Raw genomic sequence first — 15,654 nt, forward strand, 5'->3', positions numbered from 1 at the left:
CGTTCCAACTGCAGCATAACCATATAAACTCCCAAAGGCAGCAAGGGTGCATACATAGCACTTTTCTGCTTTTTATTAAATATTGTACATATGTATAAGGACAGGTTCTTACCAGGGGCGCTCGCATAATGGCGGCAACGTGGCTGTGAGTGGATCTGTCGTGATTGCGGGGAAATCGAATGCGATACGTAGCAGCCACGTCATGATATAACTTTAACTTGCATACTTAGCGGGATATAAAGCTGATAGATAAATCGTGCCACTCCCTGGCCTTGGGGCATGGGCACTGCTCCTCGACAAGAGCGAAAGTGGTGGGCGTACCCAATCTTCGCCGCGGGTGTCTCTCAATTGGATTGATTGGCGCGTTAACTCGGACACAAAGTTGTTCATTCTGCGAAGAGCCTAATTCAAGTCGTGACTGCCATGGTGACTGCGGCACTACCAAGCGTTTGGGGCGGTGGACGCTAATTAGCAACTCCTTTGCATATGAAATAACCGGGTCGTATCGCAGTAATATGCAAGGCTGGATACATAAACGAGCTTGTGATAACCTAGCTTCTTCCATATTTTCATTCGGTTGTCTACTCATCTGCTTCGTCCACTTCGTAGTGAAGGAAGCATCAGCTGTGTTTTAATTATGATTATTATAACTATCTAACGCTTCATGAGCATAACACTAAACAGTGTTGTCCTAATTGATGAGGTTGCCACTAAAATCACAATAATTAAATCAGGTTTAGTTAGCAAAGCCATCATTAGTCTAAAACTAATCAACGTAATTGTTTTTAGCATTATCCAAATGGTAATCACGTTAGTAAGCTGAACTTAGCAAGGTTTTACTTGGGGCTCCTTATTAACACCCCAGTAATTAGCATGAATTCACTAGTGCGTGAACTTGCATGCTTCAGTTAGAATTGTTGTAGATTCACATCACTTCATTACCATACTCTAGCTAAGATATGGCACAATTACCTCATCCTTATCCTGGCTTCGCCTAAGTACTTTGGGCATAGCATGTTCTGGCCTCACTAGCCAAGCATACCTCCCAGCCATATAGCTAATTAGCCGGCTGCATGGGTTCAGGGGCTAGCGGACGATGAAGGCGACAAGAAAAGCACACCAGCCGAACAGCGTGCGACAATGTGCAGGGTAATCATGATAACTAACACGTCGCCTCAGCTTTAGCTGTGGACGCGATGCTGTGAAACAGTCAGCTAGAACGAATCCAAGGGACTACCGTGCTGATTATTTTAAAGCAGACTTAGTGCAGTCATTAAAAGCTCCAGAACAAGCTTAAAGAGCTCCTGCCTTAAAAAAATACCACCAGGAAAAGCTTCTGACACTTTTATCGCATGACTGCCCTTTTGCACTCATTGGAACGACAAATAAATCCAAGAAGATGCCTCTGGTTTGGAAACACCATATAGTTTCTCGGCCATCTTTGACGCGATGCTGGGTTCTATCGTAACCGATGAAACGCAGCGTGGTTAATGGCGGATTTGATTTTTTTTCGCACTGTTGGCTCGTGCAAATGGAGGTGACGCCAAAGCTCGGAAAGATTCCGAGTTTTTGCCAAGCTCGGTATATCCACCATAGCGCACCGGCTCTGGATAACTTCTTAGAACGCTCATGGTAGAATTACATTGAAAAGTCTGGGTGTATGTTTAGTGATAATAAAGTTTCGCCAGTGGCAGTCGACCTAAAAAGATTCAAGGTCTAAATCAGGAAGTGGCTATCGCAACATTATGCTTTGTATGTTATCGGAGCTGAAAGTGAACGGCAAGATGTTGCTGCTCAGAATCCCTAAGCAGCTTTAAGTGCTGCAGACGCTACTTTCGATGCCGACTCTGATAAGCAGGCCGGGTTTAAAGGAGGAAGGTCACGGACGCTGTCTGTTGTGGAAAGAGTGGGGTGTACCCATGCAACAGTTTAAGCTCAGTCCTCATTGTGTCATTCTCTGTGTTTGGCGAAAATAGCAGTATGACAAGGAAGACTGGAAGCAGGCTTTCAGTTCCATGAAGACGCGCTTCATTGACGCGTTTTGTATACATGGTTCAGTTACAATGATTTAGACTTTCGTTTATAGATAAAACTATATATTTTATGGCAATGGGCTAATTAAATACGGCATTATTTGAGCTCTGTGGTTAATGGCGTGGAAGCGCAACTGAATCTCCATTGCAGCTTCACAGGTCATCGAGCGAGGTAAGTGGTCACGAGCGAGGTAAGCCTTTACGCTGGTGAGCTTCATGACACTGACTTGGTTTGCGGCCACAGCGGTAATATTTAGAATGTAGCAATGGCCACATATTTATACTTAGGTTCCTAATAAGAAATCTTCAAGCAACGTGAATCTCGAACCCCTACTACGGCGTGGTCCCTACTCGTATTGGTACTCTGACATTTAAAACACCACACATTTAGCATTTGTGCTTCCAGTGAAACTGATTGTGGAATTCACAAGCTTCCACTCGTTTGGGTCTAGCGTTCAGCCATGGGATTTGGTTTTACGCGGATGTCATTAGATTTCCTGTGCTTCTATGAAGACACTAATAAGAGCTCCACTTTATGCGGTACAGTATACGTCATTATTTTGACATTTCATTGAATATGCTATGTATCCAACTTAGAAACTGTCTTTGAGAACAAAATGGGTGATACGGCATTTCTTTTCAAATTAAGGTGGGCCATGTCTCTCCAATACATCAGTCCTTGGTTAAAACTCCAAGGGCGGCAACTTGTTGCTGTAAAACAAGCAAGGTATTTTCGACTTCTGACGACATAAATAACAATGAGAAGATAATGTATCACGCTACGTTCTGCTATTTATGTTCTTTTTGACTTGCTCTCGCATAAAGCAGTTTTATGAAATGTATGCCGCAACGGCTCAGAGAATGCTACGGTTTCTCGATTCCTTGCTTATTACCAAGTGGTGCATATTCTCTGAAACGTTCTCCCCTGCTGAATTACGCCCCTGATATTGAAATTCAAGTCGCATTTTTGTTATCGAAGTACCACTTCCATTTCTAAGGAAATCTCAGCAGTCGTAGGAGCAGAAAAAACCAGATGTCGCACCATTGCATTCTAATTCTGCAGCTCCACCCTCGAAGGAGGAAAGTACACTTCTTTGTTATAAGGGGTCTCAAGAATGTCTGCTTGATTCAGGGCGGAAGAGGATAGCCCATCTCCCTCCCCGTTGGCAGCAGGAGTACTCTCATTAGCGTTCACATCCCGTAACGTTACGTGATACCACTTGTCCCACCACTTCCTTTCTCTCTTTCATTTATGTAAAGTCTTATATATACTATCGGGTCGTCGTGATCTCAAACCACGAGGCGCGTCTATTCTGGCGCAGTCTATGCCCTGTATATAAAGGGCGGTCTGCCTCTAACGCGTGTGCAACTGAACCAACGATCAAGTGCTCGAAATTCAAAATGGTAAGTACTGATACGGATGACTAAGTAAGAGAGGGTGCCTGCTAGAATCATGGATGAAACTGAATTCAATATATATATATATATATATATATATATATATATATATATATATATATATATATATATATATATATACCACTGCTAAATTTAGAAATAACACAGTGGAAGCACAAGAACGATACTAATGAATTTCCACTTGTAGCTGTTCCGCTTCAGCAGAGCGTAAGATGGCATGGCACAGCCGCCAATAAACTATACCAGTTTCGCTGGTGGTGCAGCGATTAAGTTGCGTTTAAACTTATTAGACGTTTGTCCTTCTGTTCGTGACGGGCCACTTGTCGAGGTGAGGCTTCACCAAACCGGAGCGCAACCAAGCAAGCTTGGCGTGGCACCATGCAGTGCTAACATGCAAGCGTTGTTGAGAGAGTTCGGGGCACAGCGTCAACTGTCAAGTAGGGGCTTCCATTATTGGCACGCTACTCCAGCAAGTGGGCAGCCTCACACGAAGAAAAGTCTGAGAGGATTTACGTTGAAGTACATGTGACTATTCCATACTTTTCAGAAGCATTGTGATGCAGCAATGTAATGCAGGTGTGTTTCAAAGCTGGCGCGAAGAGACAATCCCATCAGTTGCGATGAAGGTGAAAGAAGTTGACGATGCGCATGATAAAACCAGAAATCAAGCATGACCACGTTTTCGAGCCTGCAAACAATGTAGATATATAATTAGTTGGACTTTTAATTGACGCATAATTCAGACTATTGTATAGACTAGGTGAATCAGCTGGTACTTTATTGTGGTTGTAATACGCCTGCCCGCATGACTCATGCGATCACACATTATCACTATCAACGTAAGGTATAACTTTTCTTTGCTCTGCAAATTGACTATTTAAATCAAGCTCTCACGATAAGCTCTCTTCGGTCCGTCGTTTCTGCCGCCAAATGCATGAAGGCTCGTCGACACACGCATGTGAGCGGCGAATGCACTGTCCACAGAGGGACAAAAACTGTTATGAAGGCACGATTGATTCTGGCATCAGCGGGCCTCGAAAGTCTGTGTAGTAAGCAAACAGTAGGCTGCCGAAGCCCACTCCTCATTATCCTAAACACTTCTATATACAATTTAACAGTTCTGTTTAGGCAATTATTTCTTGCAAAATCATCATCCGACGAACTGGAAAAAGACTCTTTCGTCAATGTGCATGCGATTTCATGTGTGGGTATGTGTGCTCATGCGTGAAGGGTGTCGGTTTTCATTTTGGGTGTTCATTTTCTTGCATGCATGAGTGCTTGGTACTTTCTTGCGAGCGTATATGTGTATGATTGTTTTGAGGGTTCACGCTCACAGAGCGCTCGCACGTTTGGGCGTGTGTGTGTGTGTGTGTGTGTGTGTGTGTGTGTGTGTGCGTGCGTGTGTGCGTGTGTGTGTGTGTGTGCGTGTGCGTGCGTGTGTTTGTGTGCGTGCGTGTGTGTGTGTGTGTGTTTGTGTGTGTGTGCTTGTGTGGGTGTGTGTTGAATGTCAATGCTCAATGATGATATATGTGCGTTTACTTTACTGAGGTCTTGGTCTCTAGTTATCTGATTTGTAGATATTTCTAATTGCATGCGCTAATGAGAGAAAAACCAAGGCTTGTACGGTGGAAAGAGAAGGTGTTGCAGATAGCCGTTTATTTTCTTTCTTTCTTCTTCGGCAGAACACTCACAACTGTTTCGTAGCTATACAAATACACGGTAATATAAATTCCGAATTGAAGTTGCCCTTTTAGGAAGTCTTTGAACACAAAGCACCGAAGATGGTGGCTGCTTCAGAATTGACTGCATTATGAACACGCCATGTTCATGTTGTCTACACACGCTCTTTTCAATGCTTTGCGAGACGCCACAAGCATTTAGTTGTAATCTTTCATATAGCATATGGGTGCACTGTTTTGTTGTCTCTTAAAACAGGCGTATTTTCAAGGCGAGAGTTTCGCGGCAGAAATACCTTTTTGATGTAGGTGACGTGTATTTATCATCATCTTTTCAACAAGGTGGCCTCTGCTGTTTCGTTTGTGAACGGTTGTTTACGTTCACTCAACAGAGTATTGACTGATTGTTTTTCATGTATACCATGCTTTTAAAGCTTTTTTTAGTGTATCACTCAAATAGTCACTGCTGTAACAGCAGTGGCTGCTTCGAGCTGCTTTAAGTACTTGTCTCAGCAATAGTGTGATAGTCGAGCATGCGACATGGTCTCTGAGAACAAGGAAACCGTGGTCCTAAGTATTTCCGGTCCAGTCAAATGTGGTGATTACTCTATTTATGAGATACTTTTTTGTGCAGCTCGTAATCACACAGTTTTTATAAACATCTTACCAGGTCCTTCCATTTTAATTGTACTTGTCCCCAAGCAACCATACTGATACCATATGGCCATGCGTTTATTCTCAATCGGATGGTAACGTTTCCTTCACTGTTCAGTAAATAACGTATTTCCAACCTTGCGTGTGCGAAAACTGAAAAGTAGATATTTACAAGCATTTCAGGAAGTATCCTGCACACTTTGCTAGGAGATCTAGGTCACTCCCAGCTCGACGACCAGCTGCTGCCTTTTAAGTCGTATTTTTTTTTACTGTCACACCAGGCGTAAACCATGCAGACACAGTTCCTCGGTTTTGGCTTCGATTACCTACTACTTACGATCGTTGTTCTGTTAAGGCTTGTAATCAGGGTATTAGTAGATTTTGCCTAATGTCTCCACGAAACATTATATACCAGTCTTGCTTTTGTGTCCGCATAAATTTATTTCTATATATGTCATGCCTACTACAATAATGTTAACAGTACGAACTTTTCTCCTGCGCGGGTTCGGATCCCGGCTGCGGCGGCTGCATTTCCGATGGAGGCGGAAATGTTGTAGGCCCGTGTGCTCAGATTTGGGTGCACGTTAAAGAACCCCAGGTGGTCTAAATTTCCGGAGCCCTCCACTACGGTGTCTCTCATAATCATATAGTGGTTTTGGGACGTTAAACCCCACATATCAATCAACTTTTCTCCTATCCCTTCTTTAGCTTCGCTTTCTGTTAGCTTCAAGAGGCGGTGTCCACCAAAGAAAACGAGCTTTTGGCCTTTTTTTTTTCTACTGGATTTTTATTTTATTGCGAAGGTCTTGTCCAGGCACGCCTGGTAATAACTTGCAAGGGTTTATTGGTCAGATGCCAGCTCTAGAGCAGTTCGCGCACAACTAGATGAATGCTGGCAATGTTACCAACTAGCAGCCTAGGCAACGAGTGGTGCTTGCCAAGGCAACCAGGTTTAGATGCATAGAACGTGCGTACAGATTTACACGCACTGAATGTGCGTATAAACCTGGTGTCTGACGTGGCCGAGAGAATTAGCATTGTCATACCTCAAATGGTAAGGCATCAAACCTTTTATTTAAATATTCAGTGCTCACCAATACTCAAACTGTTTTTGAACCTTTTTAATTTCTCTCTGCTTATGTATAGTTTCCTGCGCTAAATACTACAAATATTTTCTCTGTATTTCTCTCTACGCCATTACGTAGCGTTTAACAAGTAAAACCAATCTTCATTGCATCCCTGCGTTTCTCTTTATTGTGCTTGCTGAAAAACGTGAACCGAAAACAAACGCGATTTTTCTCACCATTAGAGGAGCTGTTGGTCACACAAACAAACAGCCGGCTTTACGACTGCATGAATTTAGTTTGTAATTGCGTTGCACGCGCAATGGCACTAAGTTTCTCATAGTGCCCATGCGCAGAAATCTTGCGTAAGCTAATGACTTAGAACATGGCATTCTTGCGTATGCAATGCCGCCACAGAAGCAGGCTGAAAACTCGCTATCTTTTTGGCTACTGTGATTGTTCTTTACTTTTTCCCAAGTGTTACGGGGGGATATAGCTGCAGCTTGTCTAATCACGAGGGGAACTCACCAGTGCTCGATTTTAATATACAACCACAGAGTTGTAAAATCACTGAGTTTGAATGCACATAAATCAATTTCTCGTCTTTTACAGATCCGCCTTTTCACTGTTCTGCTCCTTGTGAAGTCAGCTCTCGCTGGCCCAATCGGCAGTGTAGACTACGAATCAAGTTCTGGTGTTTCGCGTGCTTCTTCAGCTCCCGCATACAGCTCCGGTCGTCTTGGAACCGGCAAGTATTCAGCCAATTACGCCACTGCGCCTAGTGGGCCTGCTTCTTCAGCTGCCGCAAAAGTCACAGCTCTCTATGGTTCATCCCAAGCTGCCGAAAATGGCACCTCAACATACAACAGTGCTTCAGCTGGCCCCAGGGCTGCAAGCGCCCACGGCGGGCATCCAATTATCGGCACATTCGCTACGCCAGTTAATGGCTACGCCCCTGATCAAGGCTTGCCAGACTTCTTTGGGGGCTACCCTGCCTCACCTTATGGTGTAGTCCCTCCAGCGCCTTTTCCCGGCTATGCCGCTACCCCGGCTGGGACGAGGTTTGATGGTGGCTACGCCGGTGCCCCAGCCGTAGCAAGCTACGACAACGGTGCGTCTGTACCAAGGTATGACACCAGCCATGCCAACACACCAGCTGGGGTGAACTTTGATACCAGCTACGCCCATTCCCCAGCTGTAGCGCAATTTGACACGCGTACCAGCTACGCCACTTCTCCAGCGGCTGCGGCGGCTGCGGCTGCTGCGGCGGCAGCCCGCACCCATACTTCTGGTCTCACTGGATCCTCACCAGTGAGCAAGTTTACTCCAAGCCCCACCACTGCTCTTGGACTTGCAAGTGCTTCGCATACTCCACCCACCTCTACTGAAGCTCCTAGCAACGTTATCGGCGCTCGGCTTGCCGGTACTGGCCCACATGGGAAACCTTTGGTTGAGCCAGTCTATGCTTCCCCCTTTGCTGCTCCAGGTGTCTCCAATGGGCAACCTGTCCCAGTTTTAATTTATCCTAGCTTGTCTCAAGGCCCTCCAGTCTTTGCCCCCGCCTACTACGGCTACGGCATTCCCGATCTTGGTTATGGTGTTGGTAGCTACGAGTATGGCCGTGGTCTAATCGGCTACGGACTCAACTACGGCTACGGTCTGGGCACTCCACTCGAATACAACGCTCTGGTGCGCAAGAAGAAGTGTACGTACAATTTTTTATCACAACAAAACAGTCAACCTATTTAAAACTGATGTTGAGGAATAACTAGTAAACAAAGTCAACGCGTGCTGAATTGTGGAGCATACTTACACTACGCTGAAGGCAAGATATTAGAGTTTTTAGAGTCTAGTTTTTATCGTCGTTTACCATGAACAAGATATTTGTGGGGCTTAGTGGTCACATGATGGCAAATCATTCTATTTCTCTGACCGCTATGGGTTTGGTTAAAAGATTAAGAGATTTATACATATCAGGTGAGTGTTGTGTGGTATTTAGAACCACTGTAGTCATTGGAAGGAAATTGTTACCTGGTAATAATTTATTTTCACGTTTTTTTCGCACATTTAGTAAATGTTGGCGATTTTGAAATCAGGTCTTCATTGTAAGAAAATTTCGACATAATATTTATTTATTTTGACGTTTTCTTTTCAGAAATCTCGATCATTCACCTGACAACGAAGAACCATTCAAATCATCAAGCCCTTATTTATTTCTCACTGCTGACAACGCCACTGGTTCGACGACGTAGGTCTACCTCTGATGAAATAAATGCACTTCAATACCTCCCCAAAACTTTTTAGAGCAAAATTTGATTATGAGTGGTGTCAACGAAGAGGGCGGTATAGAACTGATACAATTTACCCTCTTTTCAAATATATGTCGTTAATCCCCTTCTCCGATTTTCCAATTGAAAACAAAAAAGCAAGAATGACGCAGGACCACTTACATTTTATTCTGGAAATTTTTTTTTCATTTTCAAGGTTACTGTCTTTGTGTCAATAATTCTGTTCTTGCTTGGGTTCAATAGTATAATAGTAGGACTCATAGTAGCCGATACTCTATATATTGTGGTCATTGCCTAAAACAGCTGAGGCTCCTGTACAAATGCTGATCTAAAGACATCTCTTTTTCAAAGACACATAATCTTTTCACCTACATGTGGAGGACATATCTTTACAGTTACATCACAAAGCGTCTATCAAATCGAAGAAGCCTAAACACAAATGCACGAAGAAAACAACAACAACAAAAGCTACGCAGGCAATGGACTTCTAATCATGTGCTAAAACTCAAAACAGAGATTTTTGTGCAAATAGCTTGAGACACCCATGAGCTGTTGAAACCAGTGGGGTTCGAAAAATTCACCAGGGAACTAAAAGTAGCCTATGTAAAAAATAGCGATAAGCATTACCATAAAAGCTCCTAGGTTACCCTACGCATTCAACTAAGACGACTGGAATGCGAAAAACGTTTTACCTTTTCATTCTTCGTAGTGCATAATGCTGATCCTGCCCGGTGCCCCCCGAAAGCTTTTTGCCCCTTACATGTTTTTCCACTATACCTCCATGGTCGGGCCACCTTGAGTACACCTTGCTTTGACCAAGCTTCAAATACATCACATGACGTCATCATGTTACAGTGTATTGCATGGCATTCAAGTTACGTCATGAGGATGTCAAAAATATTGACAATGTACGACTTCATCGCGCGGTGATTTTTATCTACGAAAGCCTCTGACTTCGTGGAATTCCAGCTATATATGTATGCGTTTAACGAAACGTCTAAAGCTTTAGCCTCAGAAAGCATTACTCACTAGCGAGCATAGGTGAGTATTTGCCACTCTTTGTTGACCAGTGATTTGTGTTTGTCTGAACGTGGCATACAAGATTATATACAAGAATAGTACGTTGCTCAGGTCATTCCATTGGCATAGGGACAGGATCGTAAGATAAAACAGTGTTGCAGCAAAAAAATCGGCGCTGATTGGACGCTGAACATGAGCTCTAATCACTATTTCGTGGCTAGTGAAAAGTAAAAAATAAACGGGACAGTAGGGTTGGGAACAATAAACAAATAAAGGAACTCGTCAATAGACTTCTTGGGCTAGTTGGCCGCTCATTTTTAAAAACGTATTTAGAGCCCAAGCACAGGAACGTTCACACACGCACACATCCAGGCGCCAAAAATAAACAGCGCTCACTTCCAGCTGTTTATTCATCGCAGGAATGCTAGGAATGCTTTGCAGAAATATCATAGAAGCGAGCAGAACATGTTGTCAAGACGTACATTTTCGTTTGGCCTTTTTTATTTCTAACTTACAGCCTAGAGTCAATAAATATAATTTCACCAGGAAATAAAGATAAAGAAAGTGCGCTTACATATCGGTGCTTATTCTTTGCTATGAAGAACGCCTTTAACACTTCGCGTGCTGCCTTTCTTGTGCTTTCGTGTTTGGTGCCTCTGTGTGTGACTGTGCCGTAGGTTCGCGCCATCTATATTTTAAATAGAAAAGCTGGCGGCGTTCTTTTTCTCTCTCTTCTCCCCTTACATTCACATCTTTTTGTGTTCCTTGCTGTACAATACTACACGTCGCTATCGTAAGCTTAGCCCTCTTCTTCCTCTTCACGCTCAATTCTCAGTCATAACCCCCTGCTCTACTACGCTATACATACACAGCTAGACCATGTTTTCCTTCTCTGTCTCCCGGCTCCCTTTTTTGCCAACCTTCATAAAATTGTCTGGTTGAATTGAACTTTATTTTTTCTGTTTATAACAGAAAGGAAGTAGAGGCTAAAAGCCCTTAGGCTTGACAAAGCCTCCTGCTCCTACGACAGTTCGGCACGCAGGCCAGACGTAGAACAAGTCAATACAAAATACACTGTACGGACATATTCCACTGAATAGTCACGAAAATAAGAGACATGTGTACAATGAAGTAGAAAAGCGAGCATAAACACGTCATGTCTGCAAAAAAAAAACAAATGTTACATAATACGCTGATAGTTCATTTTGCCCCAGCCAACAACTAAAAATTGCAATTAAGACACGGAAATTCAAAATACACACAGCAGCTTTGTCAGACAAACTTAATATTATGTGAAATGAGTAATTTTTTGAATGATTCATTCGACGTTTTCATAAGCTCATCGTGAATTCTATATTCTATAGAGTATAGAGTGTATTCTATAGAGTAGTGAAGGTGCTTGGTAACTTTGTGACTGTTTCCCAGAATTCGTTCTTAGTTTTTGGTGTTTTTTAAATGGCGTTACCGAAAGCTGTAACGTGGGTTGCTGGGTGCATCCGTGATATAATGTGTCCTGCTTTGTTTATTACGTTGCATCAACAGGCTGCGTTGTAAAATTGTGTAAAGATCTACGATAATCCTAAAGTGCTCGTAGGGCTCTTTTTTGCAGTACAATCAGCTTTTTATAACCTTTGTCACACTTATTATGTTTCTTGTCTTCTCATTTCTTTATCTATTTTTCTCTTCCTCTCTACAATTTTCGCCTTCTCTCCCCAATAGTTGTGCAATCATATGGCTCGATCTCTTTCTCGTTCTGTGCCCTGTAGCGACAAAATCACGTGGTTCCCAAAAATGCTTGTTCTGCTGGTGCGCCACTACCGTCGAGTAGCTAAAACTCTGACCTTTGGAACGTGAGCACCCAGGTTGGAATTCCGGGTACCTATGTATTGCAAGTATAACCATAGTTGCAATTTTTCAATGAGGGTTAATGAAATTCCACCGCTTGTGGTCGTCGTCATGCGTTTCGTTTATTGTGTTTTTGCATTGCATCGTGCGGTAAGTTTAAAGTGACGCTGAAAGTGAACAGCATTGTGTTCACCACTAAAATTTCACGAATGCCACCCATTAATTAGGCTGCTGTAATTGATTTCCACACTTCGATTCAGTGCTGACCTATTTCCATTATCCGTTTAAATTAACTTGGACAAATGTAGAATCGGTTACATCAAGAAATCTCTTTATTTTCGTCGCATAAACTTGGTGTTGCCTTTTTCCGACATTAAGGAATAGTGAGGAAATGATTTACGCCAGGACTTTTAGCCCGTTTGAAAGATTGGAAGCTAAAATCAAAATACAACTCTCACATAAGGCCCAAACTAGAGAAAAATAACGGATTTACTGCGTTTTCACTAGCAGCCACGTTTAGTGGCCCGCCGTGGACACGCGCCACCACTGTACCACTGCGTGTTCTGAATCCACTACGTACTACGAACAGCACCGGCCGCAAAAAAATGCTCGCTGCTTAAGTAAAGCACCAACGACGTCATGGGAGGGGATTTGGAAGAAAAAGAAGAGAGGCGAGTACGAACATGTGCACCCTGCATGTACTTCGTAAGATGTGATGTTACGGCTCATGCTCGTCGGAGGGCACCGCCAGGTGACAATCCACCAGCCAGAAATAGAGGCAGCGGTTCAGAAATTAATTAAATGAATGCCATCATTTCACCTTTATGTAAGAGCGGCTTCCGTGGTCAGCGTTCGACTCTGCACCTTCGCGTCACCATTCAACGCTTAAAAGGGTTTTCCCGTATCTCATATAGGGGTTATTCATGAAGTAGGTTTTACGTGAGGTGTTCTGAAACAAATCGATATCAATGTCATGAACACCTGAAACCTGCTCACCGATTAGGAAGTGTAAAGTTCTTGTTCTATAAAAGTATGTTTGAACTTCATGCAGTTGCATGTTATGCCTTAGAGAAAAAAAATGCTTGAGGTCATTCATGCCCGTGTAGGCAATGCGCATACGAAGAAAATAAAACAAAAGAGTAATGGAATGAATGCAATCTTTCGTGGGCCAGGTCACTGGTGACAAATCCGCGGGCCACTTGTTTGCGATTTCCGATCTATGAGGCTTCCCTTTTTACAAGTACTATTGATTGATATGGGGGGTTTAACGTCCCAACACAACCATATGATTATGAGAGACACAGTAGTGGAGGACTCCGGAAATTTCGACCTTCTGGGGTTCTTTAACGTGCACCCGAATCTGAGCACACGGGCCTAAAGCATTTCCGCCTCCTTCGAAAATGAAGCTGCCGGAGCCGCCATTTGAACCCGCGACCTGCTGGTCAGCAGCCGAGTACCTTAGCCACTAAACCACCATGGCGGGGCTTTTTACAAGTACTACAGAAACCTCAAACTTGGGAATTGATCAAGGAGCTTGGTCACACGAGCACCAGCGCAAAACTTGAGCCAGCTGTTGATGATGCATTTATGTTGACGCGAGACGCTGTACCTCTAACACTTTTGGGTTTTTCAACTTCAGTACCCCGAGAGCTCGACTCAGCACTCTCGCTGTCGAATCAAGCACCCCATTTTAAGCTCCGCTACCCCTCTCTTGGCTGCCCTAAACAAGAAAAACGTTGTGCAAGGGATTACACAAAGGCATAGTGGATCTCCATCAGCCCATTCGTCTTCCTTCTAATAAATACCGAAAGCGCCCTCGGGCTCGGATTGTTTGGTCTCAGATTACAAATCATCCTATTATTACAAAAAACAGAATCTCCGGATGGCTCTTCACAAAGTCGGAACACTTTATTTACGTAAACCTGGAGCATATAATTCTTTGCCAGTAAACAAGGTAACCATGGTGATATTGATATTCACATCTGTGAAGGGTCGTTATATTGTTGAGTGAAACAATTCTGCAAAAGAGAAGAATGAAGACAATACCATGAGCAATTTTTCTGATATGTTAGATGAATAGCAAAGAAATATTGGGGTAATGTTGCATGTTTCAAGCCATTATTTCATATATACTTACATTTCTTGTGGAGGAGAGCACCATATTGGATCGGAGTGCCAAGACCATAACCATAGTTCAGACCGTAGCCGAGAAGACCATGGCCGAAACCATAGTGACCAACGCCATAGCCGAGGGTGCCAATACCGTAGCCATAAACTGGGGCAGCGTGGTACGCTGCGTGCGCAACTGTGGCCGCTGGAGCGTGGTGGACTGTGGTAGTGGCTACTGCTGGAGCGGCGTGAACAGCAGCAACAGCAGGGGCTGCAGCGTAAGTGACAGCTGGGGCAGCGGCGATAACTGGAGCATGGGCGACAGTGGCGACAGCGGGAGTGTGGTAGGTCGTGGCAATCTTTCTCACAGCTGGAGCAGTGGTCACAACTGGAGCAGCCACGTAACTTGCAATTGCTGGAGCAGCGACAGCCGTGGCAATTGGAGCGTGGGCAACGGTGGCGATAGCGGGAGCAGCGTGATAGGCAGCCACAGCTGGGGCAGCCACGCCAAGGCCGTAGGTGTAGCCGGCGGTGCCGACGAAGCCAGCAAAAGCGCTGGTGGCAAGAGCCAGAACAATGCAGATACGGATCTGCAAGCACGTTGATAGAATGAATATTTATAAGCACAGCTACTTGGTGAAAATACATTTGTGCCACCAGGAGACATTGCTTAGGCTGTATAACGAGTTGTCAATACTTTCAGATTTCTGCGAACACCGACTTTATGTTACTGCGCATGCAGCTCGACAGGGACTTTCGCCCCGTTGTTTGTCACGGTCGTCTTGCGCATCGAGCCCAAATCAATAACAACACCCTACATATTCTACGTTCTACGCGCATGAAGGTATAGCGCCTAAGCGCTGCCGACAAACACCGCTAAAGGGTTTTGAAACAAACCCGCCATCATCGTATCAAAAATTAAGCATGCTTTCCCATCTCGCTGCGTGCCAGGCCTGCCGTCCATGACTCTCAGCCAGAAAGGATATGCTTCTTTTCCTTTCTTCGGGCGCACTCGAGCAGCAACTACGAACTTTGGCTGAAAAGTCACTGTCGCGAGCCTTGGCACACGTGCTATCACGCCAGACTTGATTAGGTGGCTCGTATATTTTTGTATCAGCCGTCATGAAGACATGACGAAATATCAGCCGTCATGCAGACACTGTGGAATCAGGGCGTAGATGAAGTATATATAAACATTCTGGAAGAAATCTACAGGGGATCAACTGCTACCATAGTGCTTCATAAAGAAAGCAACAGAATACCAATCAAGAAGGGTGTAAGGCAGGGGAACACAATCTCCCCAATGCTATTTACCGCGTGCTTACAGGAGGTTTTCAAAAGCCTAGAATGGGAACAGTTAGGGATAAGAGTTAATGAAGAATACCTTAGAAACCTGCGCTTCGCCGAAGACATTGCATTGCTGAGTAACTCATGATTACGAAGTAAGACAAGGAGGGCAGAAAAGTGGGTCTTAAAATTATTCTGCAGAAAAGAAAAGTAATGTACAACAACCTCGGAAAGGAGCAACGCTTCAAGATAGGTAATA

The 15,654-nt window shown here is 44.0% G+C and overlaps 2 protein-coding genes across 2 annotated transcripts; one reads left to right on the forward strand and one right to left on the reverse strand.

The window, feature by feature from the left end:
- Positions 1–3,347: 3,347 nt before the first annotated feature.
- Positions 3,348–9,137, forward strand: LOC119160502 (uncharacterized). The gene is made up of 3 exons (XM_075888368.1): positions 3,348–3,437; positions 7,459–8,551; positions 9,002–9,137. Coding segments are annotated over exons 1-3 (1,098 nt in total). The 5' UTR covers positions 3,348–3,434; the 3' UTR covers positions 9,004–9,137.
- A 2,197-nt stretch (positions 9,138–11,334) lies between these two features.
- On the reverse strand, positions 11,335–14,775 carry LOC119172675 (uncharacterized). The gene is made up of 3 exons (XM_075887910.1): positions 14,755–14,775; positions 14,137–14,698; positions 11,335–11,375 (listed from the first exon to the last, which is right to left on the reverse strand). The coding sequence occupies exons 1-3, from the start codon at positions 14,773–14,775 to the stop codon at positions 11,335–11,337; spliced, it is 624 nt and encodes a 207-aa protein (XP_075744025.1).
- Positions 14,776–15,654: the final 879 nt, after the last annotated feature.

The sequence above is a fragment of the Rhipicephalus microplus genome, chromosome 3 (genome assembly GCF_043290135.1).
Source record: "Rhipicephalus microplus isolate Deutch F79 chromosome 3, USDA_Rmic, whole genome shotgun sequence".
NCBI lineage: Eukaryota > Metazoa > Arthropoda > Arachnida > Ixodida > Ixodidae > Rhipicephalus > Rhipicephalus microplus.